A 23,382-nucleotide genomic window follows, 5' to 3' on the forward strand; every position below is an offset into this window, starting at 1 on the left:
AAAAGAAATTTTTTTAAAAGCCCTCTTTAATAATCTCTCTTTACCGTCATTTATAATGCATATTTTTGGCGAAAGAAATAGGTTTCTTCAAACAGTAAGATGTTAATAAACATTGTGTTAAAGAACAAGTCTCAGCTTCAATTTATGTGTTTGTAATTAATTGAAAAAGAAATGCTACAAAAACGACTATCAAGAACCCTTAAGGAAGATATATAATTGTAAGTCTAGGTGGATATTTTACACAGAAATGTAAATAAACCTTCATTGTACAGAATTAAAAGTATTACACGATACCGCACAGTAATTTAAACCAGCGGGTTGAATAAATAAATCAAACACTTTTTATTGATTGCTAAATAAATTTATTATATCTATGTAAAGGAGAAACAATAGTGTAACACCCAAAAAGTAGAGATGGACATCGTGAACTTAATATAAATCCATCTTTGCTTACAAATCTTGCAACAACGTTACAACACGTTTTAATTGTAAGGATGATAAATTTAGTTGAAAAATTAAAACTCGAGACAATATATAGTGATATATTTAATTTAGTTGAAAAATTAAAACTCGAGAAAATATATAGTGATATATTTAATTTAGTTGAAAAATTAAAACTCCAAAAATATATAGTGATATATTTAATTTAGTTGAAAAATTAAATATATCACTATATTTTTTTAGTTGAAAATTAAATATAACACTATATATTTTTCGAGTTTTAATTTTTCAACTAAATTAAATATGTCACTATATATTTTCTCGAGTTTTAATTTTTCAACTAAATTTAATATATCACTATATATTTTTCGAGTTTTAATTTTTCAACGAAATTAAATATGTCACCATATATTTTTCGAGTTTTAATTTTTCAACTAAATTAAATATATCACTATATACTTTTCGATTTTTAATTTTTCAACTAAATTAAATATATCACTATATATTTTTCGAGTTTTAATTTTTCAACTAAATTAAATATATCACCATATATTTTTCGAGTTTTAATTTTTCAACTAAATTAAATATATCACTATATATTTTCTCGAGTTTTAATTTTTCAACTAAATTAAATATATCACTATATATTTCCTCGAGTTTTAATTTTTCAAATAAATTAAATATATCACCATATATTTTTCGAGTTTTAATTTTTCAACTAAATTAAATATATCACCATATATTTTCTCGATTTTTAATTTTTCAACTAAATTAAATATATCCCTATATATTTCCTCGAGTTTTAATTTTTCAACTAAATTTATCATCCTTAAGTGGCGTCGGGCACGTGTGGTTGCTTGCTGCTTCAAAATGGTACATTAGTTGTCTATCCATCTTATTATTTCATATCGAAATGTTATGTTAATATACATTGCATGAATAATGCATATTAAACTATGCAGATGTCTAAGATATAAATGCCCCTACAATTAACCGGATTCATGAGACGGTCACAGATGCAATCGCTACCCCGCTCATGAATTACGCGAATACTTAAGACATATTCTCCCCTTCAACTTCAAGAAAACAGCGGGCGGGGCGGAAAGGAGGTAGAAACAGAGTACTGTGACGACTATAAAGCCTCATCGTGATCCGTCTGACCGCGTACTTTTACACACCGGCAGATAGACGAAACTCTTAACACGTGCCTTTTCAAAGATTTCAGTGAACCGCAATCGACCATCGCTTATTAAGGATCGTGTCGCGGCTGTTGCCTTAGGAAGTCGTCAAGGATTTTGAACTTGTGCTATTGCGCAGCCACCATGAAGATTCTCGTAAGTTTAGTCTCCATTCTCAGTCCCTTTTCTTTATGACTTTCCGACTTAATACTTGCGTGCTGCAGACAATCACATTAACTGTAATTTAAGTACAACTTTCTGTGAAGCTATCGAAAATATTCTCGAAAATTTAGTCTCCATTTTCAATTTTTTTTTGTGATTTTCCGATTTAATACTTGTGCGTTAAAAGCAACCCTAATGGCTCTGATTTAAGTGGAATTTTCTGTGATAGTTTCGAATGATTTTCATAAATTTTGCCCTATTTTGAATACTCTTTTGTGACTTTCCAACTTAATTAATTTAATTTTAATTGCAAGATGAAACCTTGTGGCGACAAATCCACGAGGGTCCAAAGTTTTAAAAGCGCGAAAGTAATAATGGTACTAGGCAAATGAATTGTTTTATGCATTGTTGAAAAATAATATTTCAAGTATGATTAGATTTGCATATTCTTTGCGTGGAACCATTTTTGCGATAATATACTTGAAACGACTCTTCTCTTACATTTTCACAACGGAACAGAGTAATTAAAATCATCGAGTTGTAATCGTTCAGGAGTTTTGCAAGGTGCGGTATTGGAAATTGCAAGGTAGACATTCAAAGTATCTTATCCGAGGGGTACAACATTTATATATTTGTGGCTTTAACGTTCTTATACAAAGGTTAATAATATTTTGCATAAATCAAAGGAACAAGTACAAGTTTCGTACATATTTAGTAATTAATCACTTCGATAGAGAAATAGGACTTTTGGTTTACAGTTGGACACTTTTCCATATCTATGCCTAACAATATTACTTTCACATATGGTTTTAACCATTTATAATGCACCAGTTAAAGCTACTGCAATTACGCACGTAGCAACATCAAAGCTTAATGAAAATTTCAAGAAACTTTTTTAGATATTTTAGACTTTAATAATTCGCTACTCTGAAGAAGTTGATATTCTGAAAAAAGTACCTATTATAAAAAATTTTCACTTGTAAATTATTGACGAGTGCAGAAATCATTTCAAATCTTCTTTACGTGAATATAAACCAATAAACAGCATTAATAAAAATTCTGTGACACAACAGAAAATCTACAAAATGATTTACAAATGTACATTCATACGCTAGATAGATATAAACCGTGTATAAAAAAGTATATTTCTCTTAAAAATTATAGAAAATACCGTTGATAATTCAAGTAGGTACGTGCTTTAATTTTACTTATGCAAATTAATTTTATGTTGGAAAAAGCAAGGTGTAGAATATGTGCATACAAAAGTAAACCTGCACTAAATTATACTAAAATTGTTAGAAGGTACATTTTTTAAAGTAATATTATGTATAATTGTATCTAATGGATCTTTTTATTGTTTCACAAAGTTGTGTCGATACAAAGAAAAGAAAAGGGTGAGGCAAAGAAATCGATAAATGTACACGCTCTTTGGCCTAGGTAGAATCCTAGTTGCACAAGAAATCTCTATTGGCGCGAATAAATTGAAATCTTAAATAGAATGAATAGATCAGTAGCGAAGATACAGCGGTGAAAATGGAGAATAGGATACATCAGTTGTATATAATTATTCATAAGTTGCATACCTACCTGCCCACTTGTGAGTCGTCTATCGGCCCTTCTTCATGACTAATATATGCAGCTAAGCAAGTACGCAATTCCACTCTCTGTGAGAATCAAATTTGCTCGAGGAGCATTAATAAATCTGAAATTGAATGATCGTTTTACCATGTAACATAATCGCCTACTTACTTCCACCAGAGCTGCATAAATGCTAGTTGCATTTAGCATTTGTCTATATAAATTAGTGGTTTAAATAGAAGACTGCCATATTATTACATATTCTATTTGAGGAGATAAATACAAAGACAGCAATGCTTGATAATACAGTTAAAGAAAAATTATTAAATTCTCAGACCCCAGTTGCAAAAAGCTACCTAAAAGTCAATTAATGCGATTATAAATAATGAAACAAATAATGAACTAAATGATTGGACGATTATGTATTATCTTTATCAATATTAACTTTTTGCATATAGAATTGCATCATTTTAAAATTACAAAAGCTTTTCCAGGTTTTCAATTAAACTGATAAAACTGAAGATACGTGCCTTGACAAATTTCAAAAGGCGTATTAAAATTTATAAAGAGCCAAGAATATTCGAAGGCCACTTAAATTTCTTTAAAAGGACCCTAAATTTTTTGAAATATAGGCAAGCATAGCAACTTAAAAATTTGACATATTTACTATTATTTTTGATAAACTGTTGTATCTACAACATGCAAATTTCCGGAGTTACGCACGTGTCCAGTTCTACTTTAGACAAGGAAACCTATCAAGCTTAATCGAAGCATATTTTTCAGTGACAAAAACATTTACAAAGCTGTTCGCAATATTAAATACAAGTACACGGTGAAAACGGTTCTGCGTAAGTAGAAAGAAATTCTAAGGCATGATATAAAACCATGTACCTACTCATTTGCAGGATCTACTTGCTTAGATACTTCCAAAGAAAGTATCGATCTGAAATATTAATCGAATTTCCTTCATTTACATCAATATGAGTACACAATCGTTAGATTTAATCATCCGAATAATTAATTACTTACAAACTACGTACACGATAATTATTATTTACCGTGAAACGAAGCATTATACACTTCTTTTATTTTATTATTTACTTTTACAACTTTAAAGGAACGTCTTTGAAATATCCTTAGATAAAAAAAAATTCGTTTATATAAATAATTAGTGATTAGAAGCTAGCCAAAATGTTAGTAAATATTATCCCTGATGGAAAGTAAGGTGTAATTAATAACAGTCTCTTAATTTATTTCCCAGGTGGTTCTGTTAGGATTCCTGGCGATGGTGCACGCGCAAGTTAATAGATATCCGTACAACCCTGATTATTACGGCCGGCGTTTCGCTATATTGCGACAGTCGCAAGACTCTTCTCCGGATGGATCGTACTCCTACAGGTGAGATCGTCCTTCTACAACGTCCTGAACGTCGACAGAACGATAAGCGACGTCGAGGCACGCTTCCTCAAACGCGATCTCGACACGCTTCGAGACTCTCGTTTATTCTTGGCTCTAAAAACACGCCAGTGCGCGTGTGTGCATGCCACTTCTTCATCGGTTCTATTATTGGCTATTTTGTGGGAAGGTGTTGGGAAATTCTCTGTTTTCATACACTTGTGACGGAACGTCTCCTTTGTGATGCACCTGTTTCAACTGTTATTCTTCCTTTCTGTATTTTCCAAGAGAAAATTATAGGTATGCGTTGTTTAAACAATTCGTATCGCGGCTTCGCATTCCCCTGTCGTTTGTTGGCTCCTCAAACAACCCCGAAAAACAGGGGCAACTTCGCGTGGTAATAACTCCGGCAAAAATAGTCGCGTCGATATTTTGAAAATATGGTTCGAAAGCGGGGAATCCCCACTTTCAGCTGTTATTTTTTTTTCGGATTTTAGCTGTATTGCTTTTCGGCAAAGATATAAGGATGTAAAGGGTAGTTGGTCGATTTTTAAAAAAATTTCTTCAACTTGCAAAAATTCCACGGGGAGTATGAAATTTTTTACGCAAATTGCATTCGCGCCAATCGAAAGCGGCTACTTTCCTGTGTGAAATGAGAGTTATAAATTTGTTGGGCGATTTTTTTTGGCTGAGTTATTCAACTTTGAAGCAAACACCGTTTTTTTAATTTAGTTCCTCTTTAAGGTGCATTTTTTACTTTTTCGATTCGGTGAAAATGTAGGTTCTACGATTTGCTTTCCAAAATATGCTTAAAAATTGCACAAATTCTATTTTTTCTTCAACTGTATCTCCGTGGGGGATAACCGGAATATTAATGTCTTAAGCTCATTTTAAAGCGAAGAGTTTGGCGATTCTTTTGAGTTCCACCGAAACCCCCTTCGATAATTTTTTACCTGTGGCTTTTAAGTTTGTAATTACCGTTGAAGTTACCGTAAAAATGAGATATTATATAAAAATGAGACCTAAAGATATGTATACTCATTCTGAGCATTTGTTACGTTAATAATTCATTTAACTGATTAGTAAAATGTGTACCAAACAGGTAATTCTTTGCGAATTTTTTCTACAAAAACGGTTCGACAAATTAATTTGAGGTTTGGCAGGCTGTTTTAATGTATCTTGAACTATTGTTCTGAATTTTTGTGTGACAGTAAAAAAAAACATGGCGGATACAAAAAGAGCGTTGAAAAATAATCGGGTGGTCCTGGCGTTGACGAAAAGTACTGTAAGGGTTATCCGAAACACAAAAAAGAAAAGAGATTCTCAATCTATACGAATGTGGCTATCGATGGTAGTAGATTTATTGTCGTATCTATTACCGTTCCTTTTTTATTTAAAGAAGTTTTCCCGATTTTTCGGCAAAACTTGTTTCAGACTCAAATCAGAACGCTTCGCCTTCTTCAAAAGGCTGCCATTTTAACATTTTTTTATATTTATTAATAAATTTACTACCATCGATAGCCACATTCGTATATATTAAGAATCTCTTTTCTTTTTTGTGTTTCGAATAAACCTTGCAGTACTTTTCGTCAACGCCAAGACCACCCGATTATTTTTCAACGCTCTTTTTGTATCCGCCATGTTTTTTTTTCACTGTCACACAAAAATTCAGAACAATAGTTCAAGATACAATAAAACAGCCTGCCAAACCTCAAATTAATTTGTCGAACCGTTTTTGTAGAAAAAATTCACAAAGAATTACCTATTTTTGGCCCAACAAGGCGCAAACCTCCCTTAATGGAATAAAATGACAAGGAAAACCATAAGAAAACTAATTGAATGAATGCCAAGATTGATAAAAGCAGTCATCATGATGTGTGAGGGCTACATGGACGAAAAGAAAATTTGATTTTGTTAAATACATATGATAATGATTCACTTACAATATTGAATATTTATATTCCACGTAGTGGGAGATATTTTCGTTAAAAACATTTAGTACTTTTGTAATGATTTATCGGGTTTAATACATTTTCGATCAGTGTTTCGTGATTTATGGACGGGAGTCTACGTATACATAAACATAATCATGTAAGTTTGAATATAAGTAGTTTTCATTAATTTCTTTTCGAAAAAGTTATTTAGTAAGAAATATTTTATTGCTATAGTAACAAGTAATAGTGCATTTGTATTTATTACCTTCTTTGTAAAATGTGTCCTGTTTTTACATTAATTTAATACAGTTATGCAACATTTATCGAAACGTAAATTATTCAAGGGGTAAAATTAAACTAATGAATGATAAATGCAACTTTACACGTTTGACCGACATTTGACACTTTCTACTGCACTTTAATCTTCTAATACGTCTATTTGTGAGTTAACCCGAAGATAATAGATCGGGTGCGTGGAGGATATGAAAGGATTTAGAATCAAGTTACCACCTAATTTTTCAAGCCATACTTAAGATAATGAAAGAAATGTGGAGTATCAGAATATCGATGCAATTGTCCAAGATAATGTTTATCGCAAGAGAGTATTAATTATTTGCATTCATATACATTAGTTATTTATATCAATCCTCAGTTTTTTATTTTCGTTCTTCCTAAAAAAATCTGTAAAAGTGTAAAGTATATTTTCAATTCTTTGGGCATCCCAAATACAGTTTATTATACTATTGTAGATGATCCAAATATAATCGAGCATAATTTATAAAATATAATCTAATCATATGCATTTAAAAAAATACCTCTATTTCTGGATTTAGAATGGAACACTTATTTAAACAGAATATAGACTTATAGTGTTATACTGATTCAACTACAGATACATGTAATATGTATATGAAATATTATAAAGAAATAAAGTAATAATATTACTTGCATTAGTAATTGTATTATTAGTTCGCAATACATGCACTTTACATATTTTAATTTTTAGACCATTGTTAGTAATTTGTAGTTTTCTGACTGAAATGGTCTTATTAATACATGAATTTTAGTAAAAGAATATTTCAGAACACAATATATGTATACTTGCTTTGTGTTGCATTCCTTGAGACACCACGTATTCAATTAGTAATTACTTATTATCAATATATGTATGCTTTTAAAAATATATAATGCTTTGGGATTAAGTAAATAACCGATTAATTTGCACGTGCATCGTTCTACTTTTATAGTATTAAATATTATAAAGGCGGTAGGCTCTTTACACTCGAATTTTTAACCGACTTCAGAAAGGAAGAGGTTGTAGATTCGACCCGTATGTATTTTTTTCTTATGTTTGTCTCCGCATAACTTCTCAGCATATAGACCGATTTTGATAATCCTTTTTTTTCCTACACTGCATCAACATTGGCCCAATATTTTGCCAGTTCTGGTTAATACTAAAGACTATTGCCACCTAATTGTTATTAGTTTATGTACGTGCGCGCATATCTTCTCAGCATGTTGTGTCAATATATTATTTTTGAAAAAATTATTTTTTACTTCTTAGTGCATTCTTTTTAAGTCGGTTTAATATTTTTTATTGTTAATTTCTTTAATATCTTTTATTGTTAACTTTTTAGATGAGGCGCCGGCTTAAAAAGATTGAGTGTCGTAGTTAAAAAATAATTTTTAGTGCATTTTTTTTTAAGTCGGTTTAATTTTTTTTTAATTTTTTCATTGTTAACTACGACTCTCAATCTTTTTAAGTCGGCGCCTCATCATTTCCACTGTGTAAATCTGGCACCGACTTAAACAAATCGAGAGTCGTAGACTAAATAAGAGAAAAAATTATTTTTTCCTTCTTAGTGCATTTTTATTCTTTTTAAGTCGGCTTTAATTATTTTTATTTTTTTTACACACTGAATTGAAGTAATTTAGAAAAATCAGTTGCAACAAAATTAAAACTAAGCTATGTACCTAACACGCGAGCTACTTTATTCTGTAAATATAAATTCTAAATAATAAAACCTAGATCAGTATTCAGAATACACGTGTACAGAATGAAACATTAAATATAAGAGAATTCAAATAAAAATAAAAAAATATAAGAGAACTGACGATACGAAGCATTGTTATCTTATAAACAAACGGACAAGAATCATCGCATTCCCTCGCAAATGAACATAATATTCAAATGAAGTGAAATATTTTTCTGTGTAGTTAACTACTGACCCAACGTTATGTAACAAAATGTGATTCAACGTCTTTGAAATTTAGGTTACTAAATTGCTAGAAAAAGTTTTATTTGTCGTTAGACACGTAAAATTAAATTTATTTCATTCGTCGAATAAATTAAAAAGGAATGTGGGGTAATTAGAACAACCGTAACAGACGAACGGCTGATTGCTTGCCTAGATACTGAATACTGTTTATTGTTAGTTTAAAAATTGAACACGGCAAAGTCATCTCTACAAAAGTAAGCCACTATCATTTAATCTGCTTTTATTAATAGAGCGAAAATAAGCGGACGCATATCCGTCTGTTTTTACAAACTTGCAATATTTTCAAACTATACATGCTACATATACTGCGTGTTCAAAAGTTAGTCGGTTAATAGGACCTTGTACAGTCCCCGTCGTAGGAAGAAAGCCGAAATGATGAACGCGTCGTTGTTTTTGGACAGCCGCTGTGCGGGCATAACTGACCTACGCAACGCGTGCCGCTGATCACCGAATTGCCGTGCTTCAGGCGTTTCTGACCCGCAGCTTTAAACATTAATAACTAAAAAACGAAGCCTCCACCGCAATTTCGTTACTCTTAATTTTCGTCTTATTTTGTCGCATAAAATCACCCGCACCATCTACTATTTATTAATACCATTATTATTTGTTGCTGAACACCGAAAATTCTGAAATAAAGAAGCTAGGTGATCTTACAAATCAGAAGCATGTACAGGAGACTTTTACTGTAGGGAATATTTTCACAATATTCTTGTAATTATCAACTATCTCCTCAGAATAGTAATACAGTACGATTTCCAGAAATCATTCGGGGCAAATCCCATCCTTTTTAATGCAGTGCCTACTATTATAATAATCCATTAATTTGAACATATTTGGATATTCCTCCAAATCCTTCGAACCACTGATAAAATTCGTCAATGGATAAATCTAAGCTTCCCAAAGTTTCTTTAACCCTCAAACATGATCGGCATTTTGGTTCTTTGATTTTATCGTGAAGGCTTTATTTTAATTCATGCAATATAGTTTTATATACATATTCTCTAAGTGAATAAGAGAAGATAAGAGGTGTTAATTGAGGCATTAAGGGCAGAACAGAACGTAGATATGCATGGGCAATTAGTTTACTGAAATGCGTGTCTTCGCGAAGAAAGAAGCAGGAGAAGGTTATGCAGGATATTCAGCTGTGAAAAGATATCTGATTAGCTTTGATGTTAATCATTCATGTTGCCCGGCTGCGCAGTTAGCAATAATACATTACACAATAGAATAATTACAATCGACCTACCTACCTACCTGCCTACAATCTACTGGACTTTGAGGGCCGTGCTAGAACTGTGCCCCTCCTGCGACACCTGTCATTTAAGAAATCGAATAAGCTCCACCTCGTCTTCTCGATGGAAGCGCATCTGTCAAAGGATTTGATCGCTGTTAACAAATTTACACAAATAATTCGTTCGTCGTTTTTCCTCCCGATTGACTTGTATAAAAATCTCGTGGCAAAGTTTCAAACAGAGGTGAAGTGATTTCGAAGGGGGCATAATTTGATGTCAGTAAATTTTTTTGAAGGTCAATTATTAAACTATTTTAGCAAAAAGTCGTTAATTTAGGAGATATTTTAATTTCAATATTACTGTTAAGAAATTTACACAAATAATTCGTTCGTCGTTTTTCCTCCCAATTGACTTGTATAAAAATCTCGTGGCGAAGTTTCAAACAGAGGTGAAGTGATTTCGAAGGGGGCATAATTTGATGACAGTAAATTTTTTTTGAAGGTCAATTATTAAACTATTATAGCAAAAGGTCGTTAATTTAGGAGATATTTTAATTTCAATATTACTGTGGGTTGAAAGTTAATTTTCTCAAAACCTAAGCGAGCTATGATAAAATTTTATTCTTTATTTTTTACTTATTTTTTAGCGCAATGACAACACTCGTTCACTTGCACCGCCCGTTATGGCGCGCCCTGTATAATAAAGACGAACATAGTGGCTACCACTTTAATCAAGAATATAATAAATTTTTGGTGTGCAATGTATAAGAATAATTTGTCTAAAGTTAGTCTTTTCTTTCAGCTACGACACGGAAAATGGCATATCTGTAGCTGAACAAGGTGTACCGAAGTATACTGGACCGAATCAGATCGAATCTGTGCGAGGGCAATTTAGTTACACCGCGCCGGACGGTTCGCCAATTTTAGTAAGCTACACTGCGGACGAAAATGGTTTTCAAGCAAGCGGTACCCATCTGCCAACACCACCGCCGATACCAGTTGCGATACAGCGTGCTTTGGCTCACAATGCAGCCCACCCTGAAGAGGAAGAGCCCTACAGAAGATACTAAGAAACATCGTCGCTCATGTCTCGATTATAGCAAACTCATACAAAAATGAATTTAGACAGTACAGCATAGATAAATGAAAGGAGGCCTCTGGAAGAGTGAGCTAATGGCTTTGAAGAATCTTTAATCTCTGTTTGTAAAATTAGTGTAAATTAGGTGCTACCTTACGCATTAATATTTCACGTTGCAAGGCGAATTATCTTAAAGTTATAAAAAGAGAACGGGGATATTATAATTCTAGCTCTATCATAGGGCAGAATAGGTAGAGTATACAGATATACCAAGGGAACTGACCCAGTTTTGACAATATTTAAGTTCTCCTCTGGAGTGATGTTCTTTAAGCACACATTTAAGAGAATTTTGGATCTTATAGCTGCACATGGTTCACTTATTTTTAATATAACAGTGAATATGTAGAAATTAATTTGAAAGGTGATATAAAGTTCGGTACGAGCATTGACGTAATAATATTCAGGGACGCGCGTTTAGAAATTTTTATTTTGGTTCGTCTGTGTTTTTTATACCTGCAAGAAAATATTCGAAAATTGAAAATAAAATTTGGAGGTAAAATTAGTCATTTATCACTTAACGATGTAATATCATTAGTCTAGTTAGTACATTCTATGAATACAAGATCATAATTTTTTGTTTGCAAAAATTGAGACCGTTATTCCTGTTTTGTACTAATAGTAATAATTATGCTATACTATTTTGTTAAAAAATTAGTTTCACTTATTTAAATGCTACATTGATTCGAACTTTTAAAGGAACCGATTCGGAATTAAGTAATAGACTGTTGACCTACATTTTCCATGTTGTACTGTCAGATTTGATTTTAACATATTAATCCACGACTTGACCCCAACTTAAAAGCCTGCCACGAAGACTACGAAGTACTTCGCTTTACTGATCCTATTACAAGAAGACTACTTTACTTATCATACCTAGACATACGTCTTATTTAACCTCTAATCAATTTATACTCTTAGAAGTGAGGGAAGTAAGCTTTAAACTTCCACTTTCCTTAAAAGTAAGGACAATCGCATGAGGAAAGAGTGAAAACTGGAGGAGGAAGAAGAGCGTAAAGTTAAGCAGAGAGGAGTATGTTTACGTATAACTTTATATAACATTATGGCTATTTTATAATAATGTATAATATATATATGTATAAATATATACTGAAATGAATACCGTAACCATTTGTGTGTTTCATATGAAAATCACAACCTCTATAGGATGTAATAGATGGATTAGCTTTGTCGTACAAAGTAATATGAAATAAATACTTTTTACTGTTTTTATAAATAAGTGTATCAACAGGTCTGTAATAAGTATAGAATGTTTTGCAGAATAATCCCCTTTGCGGAAATTAAAACTGCGTTAATAATAATAAATAAAAAAAGAAATACTTTTAACGTATGTAATTCTAGTGAGGAATAAGTATAAGCTGGGGACCAGCTAATGGCACATAATCTGCTTCTATTATATTTTCTTCTATAGGTACTTGAACTTTCGAGTCTTACATTCCTCCTGCTCCAATTTATGTTACTCGTTTCTTTTTATCTCCTGTAGTTCCGTTCCCTTCCCTTCTCTCGGTTTTCCTTAACACTTCCCTGCCTCCTGTGTTAACACCTTCCGTGCCGCGGTGGAAATTCAGATCTTTGTTAGGGAAATAACTGAAAAGTGACGAGAAAAGTAGATTGCGATATTCAATTATAGGAAAATAGTAGTTATATTCTTCATAATCGTAAGCCAGGGATCCACCTGCAAGCTAAGCTAATCTAAGCTATTCTATGTTTTTGTCAGAAGCTGAGTTTGCTCCACGTAGCACAAGATTCCCTCGCGCGCAATTTTCCAGAAACACAGTAAGGCACAGCTTTCCTTCTCCACAACCTTAGTCTTACAGGCGTCCATTAGGTTGACTGCCACCGTTTCTGCTGGCAAATGTAATGCCAATATTTCGAAGTAGCCTTCCCCATGCCCTGCTTGATATATATTGGAAATTCCAGCACATTTTGTTGATATTAACTGAAGCAGCTCCTCTTCTTCCTCATCCTCAATAAAATATAGTAAGGCTGCTATTTTAGGATCCATTTCATTGCACAAACGCAACGATCTGCTCCTTTCGAACGAGAAATGTTGACTGCCGAACGCCAATTTCAGTCACTATATCTAAAATAGTTGGACGTGACTGCTGACAATCTTTGCTAGACGCTACCACCAGACGCGACAGCTACCAACTCTACCGAAAACACGCATTCAAACTGAAGGTGGATGCAATGTAGTGCCAAAATTTTCCTAAACACAGCACAGCTTCGGTGGATACACCGAACAGAGCATAGCATTGCACAGCCTGACATAGCATAGCATAGCATAGCATAGCATAGCTTAGCTCAGCTTAGCATAGCTCAGCTCAGCTCAGCTTAGCTTAGCTCAGCTCAGCTCAGCTCAGCTCAGCTCAGCTCAGCTCAGCTCAGCTTAGCTTAGCTTAGCTTAGCTTAGCTTAGCTTAGCTTATCTCAGCTCAGCTCAGCTCAGCTCAGCTTAGCTCAGCTCAGCTTAGCTCAGCTCAGCTCAGCTCAGCTCAGCTCAGCTCAGCTTAGCTCAGCTCAGCTCAGCTCAGCTCAGCTCAGCTCAGCTCAGCTCAGCTCAGCTCAGCTCAGCTCAGCTCAGCTCAGCTCAGCTTAGCTCAGCTCAGCTCAGCTTAGCTCAGCTTAGCTTAGCTTAGCTTAGGTTAGCTTAGCTTAGCTTAGCTTAGCTTAGCTTAGCTTAGCTTAGCTTAGCTTAGCATAGCACAGCACAGCATAGCATAGCATAGCATAGCTTAGCTCAGCTTAGCTTAGCTTAGCTTAGCTTAGCTTAGCTTAGCTTAGCTTAGCTTAGCTTAGCTTAGTTTAGTTTAGCTTAGCTTAGCTTAGCTTAGCTTAGCTTAGGATAGCTTAGCTTCGCTTAGCTTAGCTTAGCTTAGCATAGCACAGCACAGCATAGCATAGCATAGCATAGCATAGCATAGCATAGCATAGCTTAGCATAGGATAGTTTAGCTTAGCTTAGGATAGCTTAGCTTAGCTTAGCTTATCTTAGCATAGCACAGCATAGCATAGCATAGCATAGCATAGCTTAGCATAGGATAGCTTAGCTAAGCTTAGCTTAGCTTAGCTTAGCTTAGCTTAGCTTAGCTTAGCTTAGCATAGCTTAGCATAGGATAGCTTAGCTTAGCTTAGCTTAGCTTAGCTCAGCTCAGCTCAGCTCAGCTCAGCTCAGCTCAGCTCAGCTCAGCTCAGCTCAGCTCAGCTCAGCTCAGCTCAGCTCAGCTTAGCTCAGCTTAGCTTAGCTCAGCTTAGCTTAGCTTAGCTTAGCTTATCTTAGCTTAGCTTAGCTTAGCTTAGCTTAGCAAAGCTTCCAGGTGGATCCCCGGCTTTTTAACGATGAAAACGAAACAAAAGAAAACAGTGAAACCAAAACCATTACGATAAATCGACAGAGCGAATATCACGCTTTAAAATGATATATTACATAAACGTAATTAAACTAAACTTTATTCCAAAGTAAGTATCAAAGTGTAATGTAACAGAAACCGCAACTATCTTTGCGTCAACCTATTATCTCATCTGTATCATCTTTCTCTATGATACATACTTCGTGCGATCTAATCCTCAGTCGTAGAGTTATGCGGTTTCTGGACCAAGTGTTACCAAGGTGGGATGAGCAAGAACCCTTCCCTGGCGAAGGGTGTGGCGAGCGGGGCTAAACTGGGGGGTCTCCTACATCTGCAGGGAAATGGTAGAAAGGGAAGGGAATTCGTTGCCGCAATTACAGGTGTCAATCCCATTGCTGTTTTAAATAAATTCCTGGAAGCTCATTGGCCATTATGTTTCAGTGCATAAAAGACCAGCCTTCCTCCATATCGCTGGCGCGTATTGTACATGTAAGATGTACATCGCCCTCACCGATAAATTTTAGCAAAATTTAAAATAAAGTCGCACGCCTGTGTTGATTGTTCCTTGAATAAAAGATTTAGAATTTCATCCTTCACCTTTTCCTTATCGATGTTCCTAAGGATCCGCTGTTTAAATCAAAATACACCTTCATTTGTTACTTAAACTGTGTACTGTAATATATATACTTTAAAAAAAGTGGAGCAATTTAGAGGAAATGGGTGACAAAAGAAAATTACGAACCACACCCTTCGGAGTGACATGACGATCGGAAGCCGCTGTCTCCTTCGCCGTTTATGCTTGCAGCTTGCGTTATTGTCCTACACGTGCGCGCTGAGGAGGCTAAACAGAGACAAATTATAGTTTTAATAGGTGTGAGATTTTAGGAAGAATAACCGAAATGCCAATCGGATTAATGCTAATGGTAATCGTAATATCACGTTAAAGGTGAGTCAGTGAAAGCAAATCATCGGTCTCCTGTCCATTGCACAACGATCGACCCATCGACCGACCGCACGAATGTAGGTAAAAGGATTTCAACGCATCCTGCGCATGTAGCCGATTTTATAATTTGTGTATTAAATCTGACACTTCATTAAAATTGTAACCGAATTACGTGCACATTAACTGTAACCATATTTGATTTTGGTATGAAAACATAAAATATTATTGCAATGAATTCTTATCATTAACGACGCTACTTTACTATTAACGGAGATGCTTGCATTGGAGGAAAATAAGGAAATATGATTCGTTTATCAAGACAGAAGTTAATAGTGATCAAAATATACAAAATAATATTAATCATTGATAGAAGAAACTCACAGATGAGTTTAATAATCGCAGGGTCTAAACACACTTCTACTTACGTTTATAGGTAATGTTCGAAATCTAATTACAATAGTTTTTAGTGCATTATATGTATGTCGTAAACTTTTATACAGTCACGATACCTAAAAATAAAATTTTCGGGATTCATTTCTACGCAGGTACTATTCAATCACGTGCTTAAAAAAATACAATATAATTTGAATTAAAATGTTTTGAAGATCGAAACCACAAGACTAATAATTTATTTCTAGCGATAACGAAAATCAATTGATACAAGAATGCTTTTGTATTATACATAGTTACCAAGGAAATATCACCTTGAAAATCGTTTTTACTTAAACGTTTAACTATTATTATATTATTAACAAAGTACTATTTAAAACAATACATGGAGAATTGCGAAAACAAAAAAGAATTTAAATATTCGATTACCTGGAAGAAATTTAGGCTTACCTGGATTATTATAAAATATATTATTAACCTTTGCACACCCTTGTATTGGGAGTACAAATTAGTTCGGTCCGTTTTTTTGTGGTTAAAAATGCATTTATTTCAGAACAAATTGAATGAGCAGATTAATCAAAGTATTGTCCATCGCTGGCTACTACTTTGTCCCACCTCTCAGGCAATTTTCGAATTCCATCTCGAAAAAATGTCTCGTCTTTTGAGGCGATCCAAGTTAGGAGCCAATTTTCGATTTCTGCGAGAGAAGTGAACCGCTGACCTGCCAAATCGTGCTGCATCCGTCGGAACAACCAATAATCTGAAGGAGCAATGTCCGGCGAATACGGCGGGTGCGGCAAAATATCCCAGTTGACCGTTTCCAAATAAGTTTTTACGACTTTTGCGACATGAGGCCGAGCGTTGTCATGCAAAAGAATAACTTTCTCATGTCTTTGCTCGTATTCCGGCCGTTTTTCTCGTAATGCACGGCGCAAACGAAGCAATTGTAGCCTATACCGCTGGCCCGTAATGGAATCGCCAGGTTGTAGCAGCTCATTGTATATAACACCCTTTTGGTCCCACCAGATACACAGCATGACCTTCGAACCATGAATATTCCGCTTTGGTGTTGATGTTGAGGTCGATGACACCGATTGACCGGCCATAGCGTAATATTTTTTCTTCTTGGGGTTATCGTGGAATATCCATTTCTCATCCCCAGTTACAATGCGATGTAAAAACCCCCTTTTTTTGTTGCCTTTGAATCAGCTGCTCGCAAGTGTCAAATCGCCTTTCAATGTCTCTGTCTTTCAGTTCATAAGGCACCCAATTTCCTTCCTTGTGAATCATTCCCATGGATTTCAATCGTACGCAAACTGCTTGTTGCGTAACTCCCAATGATTCTGCAAGCTCCTCCTGCGTTTGACTCGGATCTTCATCGAGTAATGCCTCCAATTCTGTGGCTTCGAATTTTTTTGGCTGTCCAGAGCGAGGCTTGTCTTCAACGCTGAAATCACCATTCTTGAAACGTCGAAACCATTCCCTACATGATTTATCAGTTGGAGCATTATCACCATAAACTTCTACAAGCATACGATGCGCTTCAGCTGCACTTTTCTTCCAATTAAAGCAACAAACTAAAACCTCCCGCAAATGCTGCTTAGTTAACACAAAATTTCACATATTCGACACAGTAAAAAACAGACGTTTTGTATGAAACTCAAAGCGATATAATCTGAATATTATTGGTAGATATCAAACCACTCTACAACAATCGAAATCAGCTGTCATTATGAAACATTCATAACAGCAAGAGTCATCTTTTGAAAACGGACCGAACTAATTTGTACTCCCAATATCATCATTAACTTACATTTTCTATAATTATGAATAATTATGAAAAATCGTATTACTAATATAAAGTAAAAAAAACCCAGATGAAAAACAGTTTTTTGCAACACTGCCCTCTAATTGAAAACAATTCAAAATTTTAAAATTCTTTCTCAACAAAAACGTATACAAATTACAAACATACCGTGGTAGATAAAAAGCATTTTATAATCTATTTTTGAGAGTAAGCAAAAAATTTGCAATTTTCATTATAAAATAGTTCGAAGCTAGATACGCAGATATTGATAAAAATGATTTTAAATAAAAAAAAATTCATTTTGTTGGTATGAAGAATAAAATTGAAACTGTCAGTTCTAAGTCCGATTATTCTAGCTGTGTCAGTGATGTTCCAGCGTTAAGTAATTTTAAATATGCATATACTTTGCTACCAACGCAATTGCGGTGAAAATGCTCCTAGAAGTTGATAGTTCACTAGGCGTGAACATGACAGTATAAATTCCTTTCATCTTCCGTCACCTATAACAAAAAAAAAAGGAGGGTAGAGCACAAACGGAGGAGTCATCTAAATGCCAGTCATAATTTGTATATGAGATGTGCTCATAGAAACTAAAGCAGCTTCGTTGTAATTCCGACTCGGATGAATCGGCTTTGGTATCATTTAGGGAAGTTCAATTCTTCATTTTTAAGAATTCCTTGCAGATTTCCTTCCTGTTTGCAACCTGACAATTTTTGGCTGACCACTACTGGATTTTCCACTTCGAAAGTATGACTGTTTATGAAGGTAAAAGGAAATAGGAAACCACTTGTTAACATATTGGCTGCTACGCTGTTGTTCAATGTTTTCCGCTTACTCGCATTTATTCATATGTACATCGTGAGAAATAAGAATATTAAGTTTCATGGTTTAGTGATGCATTTAATATTCCACATCATTTCCAATGGCAGTAATTATAGTTCAGAATTTTTGCAAACGTGTGGGTTTATTTATTGGAATCGTTCTAATTGTAAGTAAAAATCACCAGTTCGAAGCGGTGGCCTAACTATAAAAATTAGAAATTTTATAGTAAAAATATTGATAAAAATTTTTATCAATATTTTTGAATATTGAAAAAAGTTGATACACCGGAAATATTGTTTGTTGGACGCTTTAGATTATACCTATAAGTTACTATTAACGACTTTGTTGTAAAATATTAATGTAATAATAATCGTGTTTCAAAGGATCTTAAATATTATCGACAAATTAGCTATTAATAAGTTTTTAATGCAATTTTCAGATGAAGAAACACAAAATATTAATACTCTACTTAGAATTAGCGTAATAATGTTCGCTAAATGCGTGTAGCGTTTCGTGTTAATAGTTCCTACAATTTTTACCCTACACTATATTATTGTTAAGTAACGTTATTCTTTTTATAAATTAATAGTTAGTTGGCAAGGAGTGATTATTCAAAAAGTATAATTTCAGTTTGTACACGGTTTCGTATTGGCTCTTTATTTAACAAATAATGTTACTTTAAAGTATAGTAATTGAGTTTATTCCAATTGAACGAATATTATAAATTGGCACTACAATCGCCAAATGAACCATAATCTTTCTAAATATTGAAATGTTATTTCATTGTCAATTGTTATACGTCATATTAAAGAAGAACACATTTTTTATTATACATCTCAATTAGTTCTTGAAAACTGATCTCAGTTTGACATTTAACACCTCACACGATAAATTAACGATTCTTACGAGTTTTCTTGGGTTTATTATAATCTTTTCTCGGTACAGTCATAGCTGCACTTATGGAAAACTTATGTTTGTAATGCAACAAATCATATTGGGAAAAGGGAAAACAGCAGATCGATAATGACTAATATTAAAAATCTTGGCCCATCCTCCTAATTGATTGGAAATCAAAATCAACATCTGCTAAATCTGAATGCACAAATTTCGAAATTTTCTTTTTCACATTGTCATACAATTCTTTCGTAGAAAAATTGACAAACCACCCGTATAAATTTACTGCAACTGTGCGTGTTACTTTGTGCTCTAACACCTGAAGCTAATAAATATACCTATTATAAAACGAAAGGAAAAAATAACGATTAATGTTGGATATAAGTTATCAGTATATTCGTGAGCAGAATTGTTGCATTGATAATTTGAGTGTATATTAATTTCTATATTGTCACCCTTCTCTCAAGTTCATTTCACAAGTGCTTTGTTGGATGACCAGGCCTTTTTTACAGTTAACAGTTTTTTTTTAAATTAGTCTTCACTGTGCTTATTTTCTATGCGAAGGTTCAAATTCGTAATAGCCGACCTACTCATCCAGTAACTTCTTAGTTCGTGCTAAGGGTCATCCCCTTCCCATGAAACATCTAGTATACAGGGTGATTCACCCAAGTGTGCCACCTAAATTACCTGTTATATGTAAAAATGGTTCAAACAAAAGTTGTATGATATTAAGAGGAGCACGAATATGTAATTAGGCATTTGCACTTATTAATAGACTACGCACTTGTATTGATTGTAAACGTCAGGGGCTTCCAGGGGGGGGGGGCAACTTTGGGATGATGGTAAAGAAAAATATCCCCCACTTGCTTTTTTAACCCATGTGCCAGTTTAATTATAAATTTAAAACAGAAATTTGAAAATATTCCCTAGTTTTAGTATAAACTTAATAAAGATCAGTTTTGAAAAATAAGCGATTTTTTCTCAGAAGCCAGGGGTAAACTGCCCCTTTTATTCTCCCTCCGGACGTCCATGGTAATGGTCCATTAATAATGGACATTTTCAGTATGACTTACTTTAAAAATCATTTAAAGAATATTTCAGTAATTATTACTTTTTAGTGCCCTGGAATCTAATAGATTGTTACTCAGCTTTCAACACTCTTTTCAATTACGCAGCTAAATTTTACTAAGGTCAAGGTGACCTTCATATCTCGATAAAAAAGCTAAATAGCAAAAAAACAAATTATCACATGGCGTGCCCCTCTTGATATCATACAACTTTTAATGGAACTATTTTTTCATATAACAAAGAGTTTGCAAATAATTTAGATGGCACACTTAGGTAAATCACCCTGTATGTACGGTGTGAAAATTGGTTACGGGGTGCTTGGTACTTCGAGTATTTTCTTGACACGTAGTTATTAGTGTCTTAGTCCGAACTAGTCTGACAAAGGTCATCTAATTAACACACGCTAACTTTCACGAAATTTGGCACCGCCTATGATTTCGATTAAATTTCACCTACGTTATATTATTCCTTATAAAAGTCCAAGTAATTTGTGTCTTTCCTATTTTTTTCTATGAATATTAGTTTTCGAGTTATTCGGCTGGAAGGTTTTCAGTCCCCAAATTTGAAGGGTAGTTTCACCCCCTTAACATGAATATTTACTGATAAAAAGAAACTCGTGTCAAATATTTTTGAACACTTCCCATGTGCCAAGTTTCGCCAAAATGAGATGTTACCAAAATATATTTGTTCACAAAAATTAATCGACGTATTCGTTTCCCACGAGATTCCAACAGCTCGATGGGATTTAGGTGCGTGCTCTGCGAGGTCATGACATAACACGTACTTTATTACTTTAAGACAAGTGTCTACTTAGTGACTTACTCAGATTTATGCTAGGAATCATTGTCCTGTTATTGGAATACCCCTGTATATCAGACTGTAGCACTGGAAAGTAGCCACTTTTGCACTCTAAAAATGCGCAACCTCCTTTGTTTATAGGAAGTGTTCGAAACGCCCACCTTCGCCCTGAGCGCAAGCCTGCAGTCGTCAAGGGCAAATTTGGAAACTTTGCGCCCCTAGGCTGACAAGCGTCTGCCGCCCTTTCCGTGGAATATCATTAAAAAAATTAATCTAAAAGAGTTAACAATTTTAAAATTAACTCAATATAACAACTCACATATGGGTTATTGCTACAGAATTTGCTACATGAACAAAAATGTATCAAGCCTGTGTTTAAAGATCACCCAGTCAAAGGAGCCAGAATAAAAAACTGGTACTTTTTATTAAATTATGTTTCATATTTTATTCGCATGTGAAGCAATTAGGTATATTAGGTTGCCACCCCCTCAAAAAATTTTCCGCGCTAGGCTGCAGCCTAGTTAGCCTATATGTACAGGGTCAGCGTTTTATCCTGCAACCCGCGCTCGCGCGAACTTGTAAAATGGCAACAGCGCCTCACGGACGCATTCCACTGCAACCATGCACCGGCCCGGTGTTCGGAGAGCTGCCACCGACCGCTGGACAGCAGTGATGCCCGATCTCCGAAAATTTTAGGATGGTCCCTTTCAAATTAACGTCGCAAAGAGCTATTGGGAATTTTCCGGCCCAGGTAATCGAGCCGCGCGCTCCTCTTTTATTATCGGTTTACCACTCGCACCCCAGATTACTGTAATGAGGTTTGAAAATAATGTCGACTGATCTCGTACCCGTCACAATTTACAAAAATTTTAGCTACGACAGGGTTGACCGCGGCGCTATACCCTTGTACGGAGAGATTTTTCGTCATCTGCGTGTAAAAGCCACAATAATGACGCAACGTTTCAAAAAATGACATTAACGCAAACCGGTATAGGCGTGGCGTTGACTAGCTAAGACATTCAGACACAAAAATTCTAGAAAGAAAATTCAAACACCGCTACAATCAAAGACACCTCCAATTAGCTACCCCTTACGTCTGATCTAGGTATGTACTGCATTAAGGATAAAATCATAAAAAAAGAAAATCAGAACAATAGATTCTGAGGTCTGCAGGACTAACAAATAATTGAATAAAAATTTAATTTCTCATTTTCTGAAAGTAATGATACAGAAACAACTAGCCTATTGTTTATCAACACCACGAATTTTAAAAAGAGCATTAAATACAGTATCAAATAAACAGTTTGCAAAAGCTTTTCACAACAATTATGGTTAAAAAATTGATAAAAGAAAAATTAAGTAAACGTAAAATATTTTAAATTATCCATCATTAAGAGGGAATAATTTTTCCTCATTTTTCGGCGCAAATTGCATTCCGATATCTTTTATATTTCAAAAGTTATACGAAAAAGGCTGGAAATTTATCAATAGTGATAAATCGAAATTTATCGAAATTCTGAATAGCTCTTTGCGACGTTAATTTGAAAGAGACCATCCCAGAATTCTCGAAGCTCGGGCATCACTGCTGTCCAGCGGTCGCTGGCAGCTCTCCGAACGCCAGGCCGGTGCATGGTCGTAGTGAAATGCGTCCGTGAGGCGCTGTTGCCATTTTACCTGTTCGCGCGAGCGCGGGTTGCCGGATAAATCGCTGACCCCGTATACAAATCCGCCCCTGGCAGTTGTCGCGTTGCAGACTTTCTCAAGAAATATAAAAAATGTGACTAAAACGTGGCGACGCATCGCTGTGCATAAACCACATGCAACGTAAGACATCACGTAGGACTTTCCCAACAGTTTCGCCAAACTGATTGCTTGAGAAATTTACAGAAAATTACCTTAATTTCTTATTACGAAAAAATAGTCCAATTACAAAGAGTTCTACAAACATTTAGTAGAAT

General features: G+C 34.5%; 1 protein-coding gene across 1 annotated transcript; it reads left to right on the forward strand.

The window, feature by feature from the left end:
- The first annotated feature begins 1,590 nt into the window (after positions 1–1,590).
- On the forward strand, positions 1,591–12,466 carry LOC143374582 (endocuticle structural glycoprotein SgAbd-1). Its single transcript, XM_076822831.1, has 3 exons — positions 1,591–1,775; positions 4,621–4,757; positions 11,001–12,466. The coding sequence occupies exons 1-3, from the start codon at positions 1,764–1,766 to the stop codon at positions 11,266–11,268; spliced, it is 417 nt and encodes a 138-aa protein (XP_076678946.1). The 5' UTR covers positions 1,591–1,763; the 3' UTR covers positions 11,269–12,466.
- Positions 12,467–23,382: the final 10,916 nt, after the last annotated feature.

Source organism: Andrena cerasifolii, chromosome 11, assembly GCF_050908995.1.
Source record: "Andrena cerasifolii isolate SP2316 chromosome 11, iyAndCera1_principal, whole genome shotgun sequence".
In the NCBI taxonomy this organism is placed as follows: domain Eukaryota; kingdom Metazoa; phylum Arthropoda; class Insecta; order Hymenoptera; family Andrenidae; genus Andrena; species Andrena cerasifolii.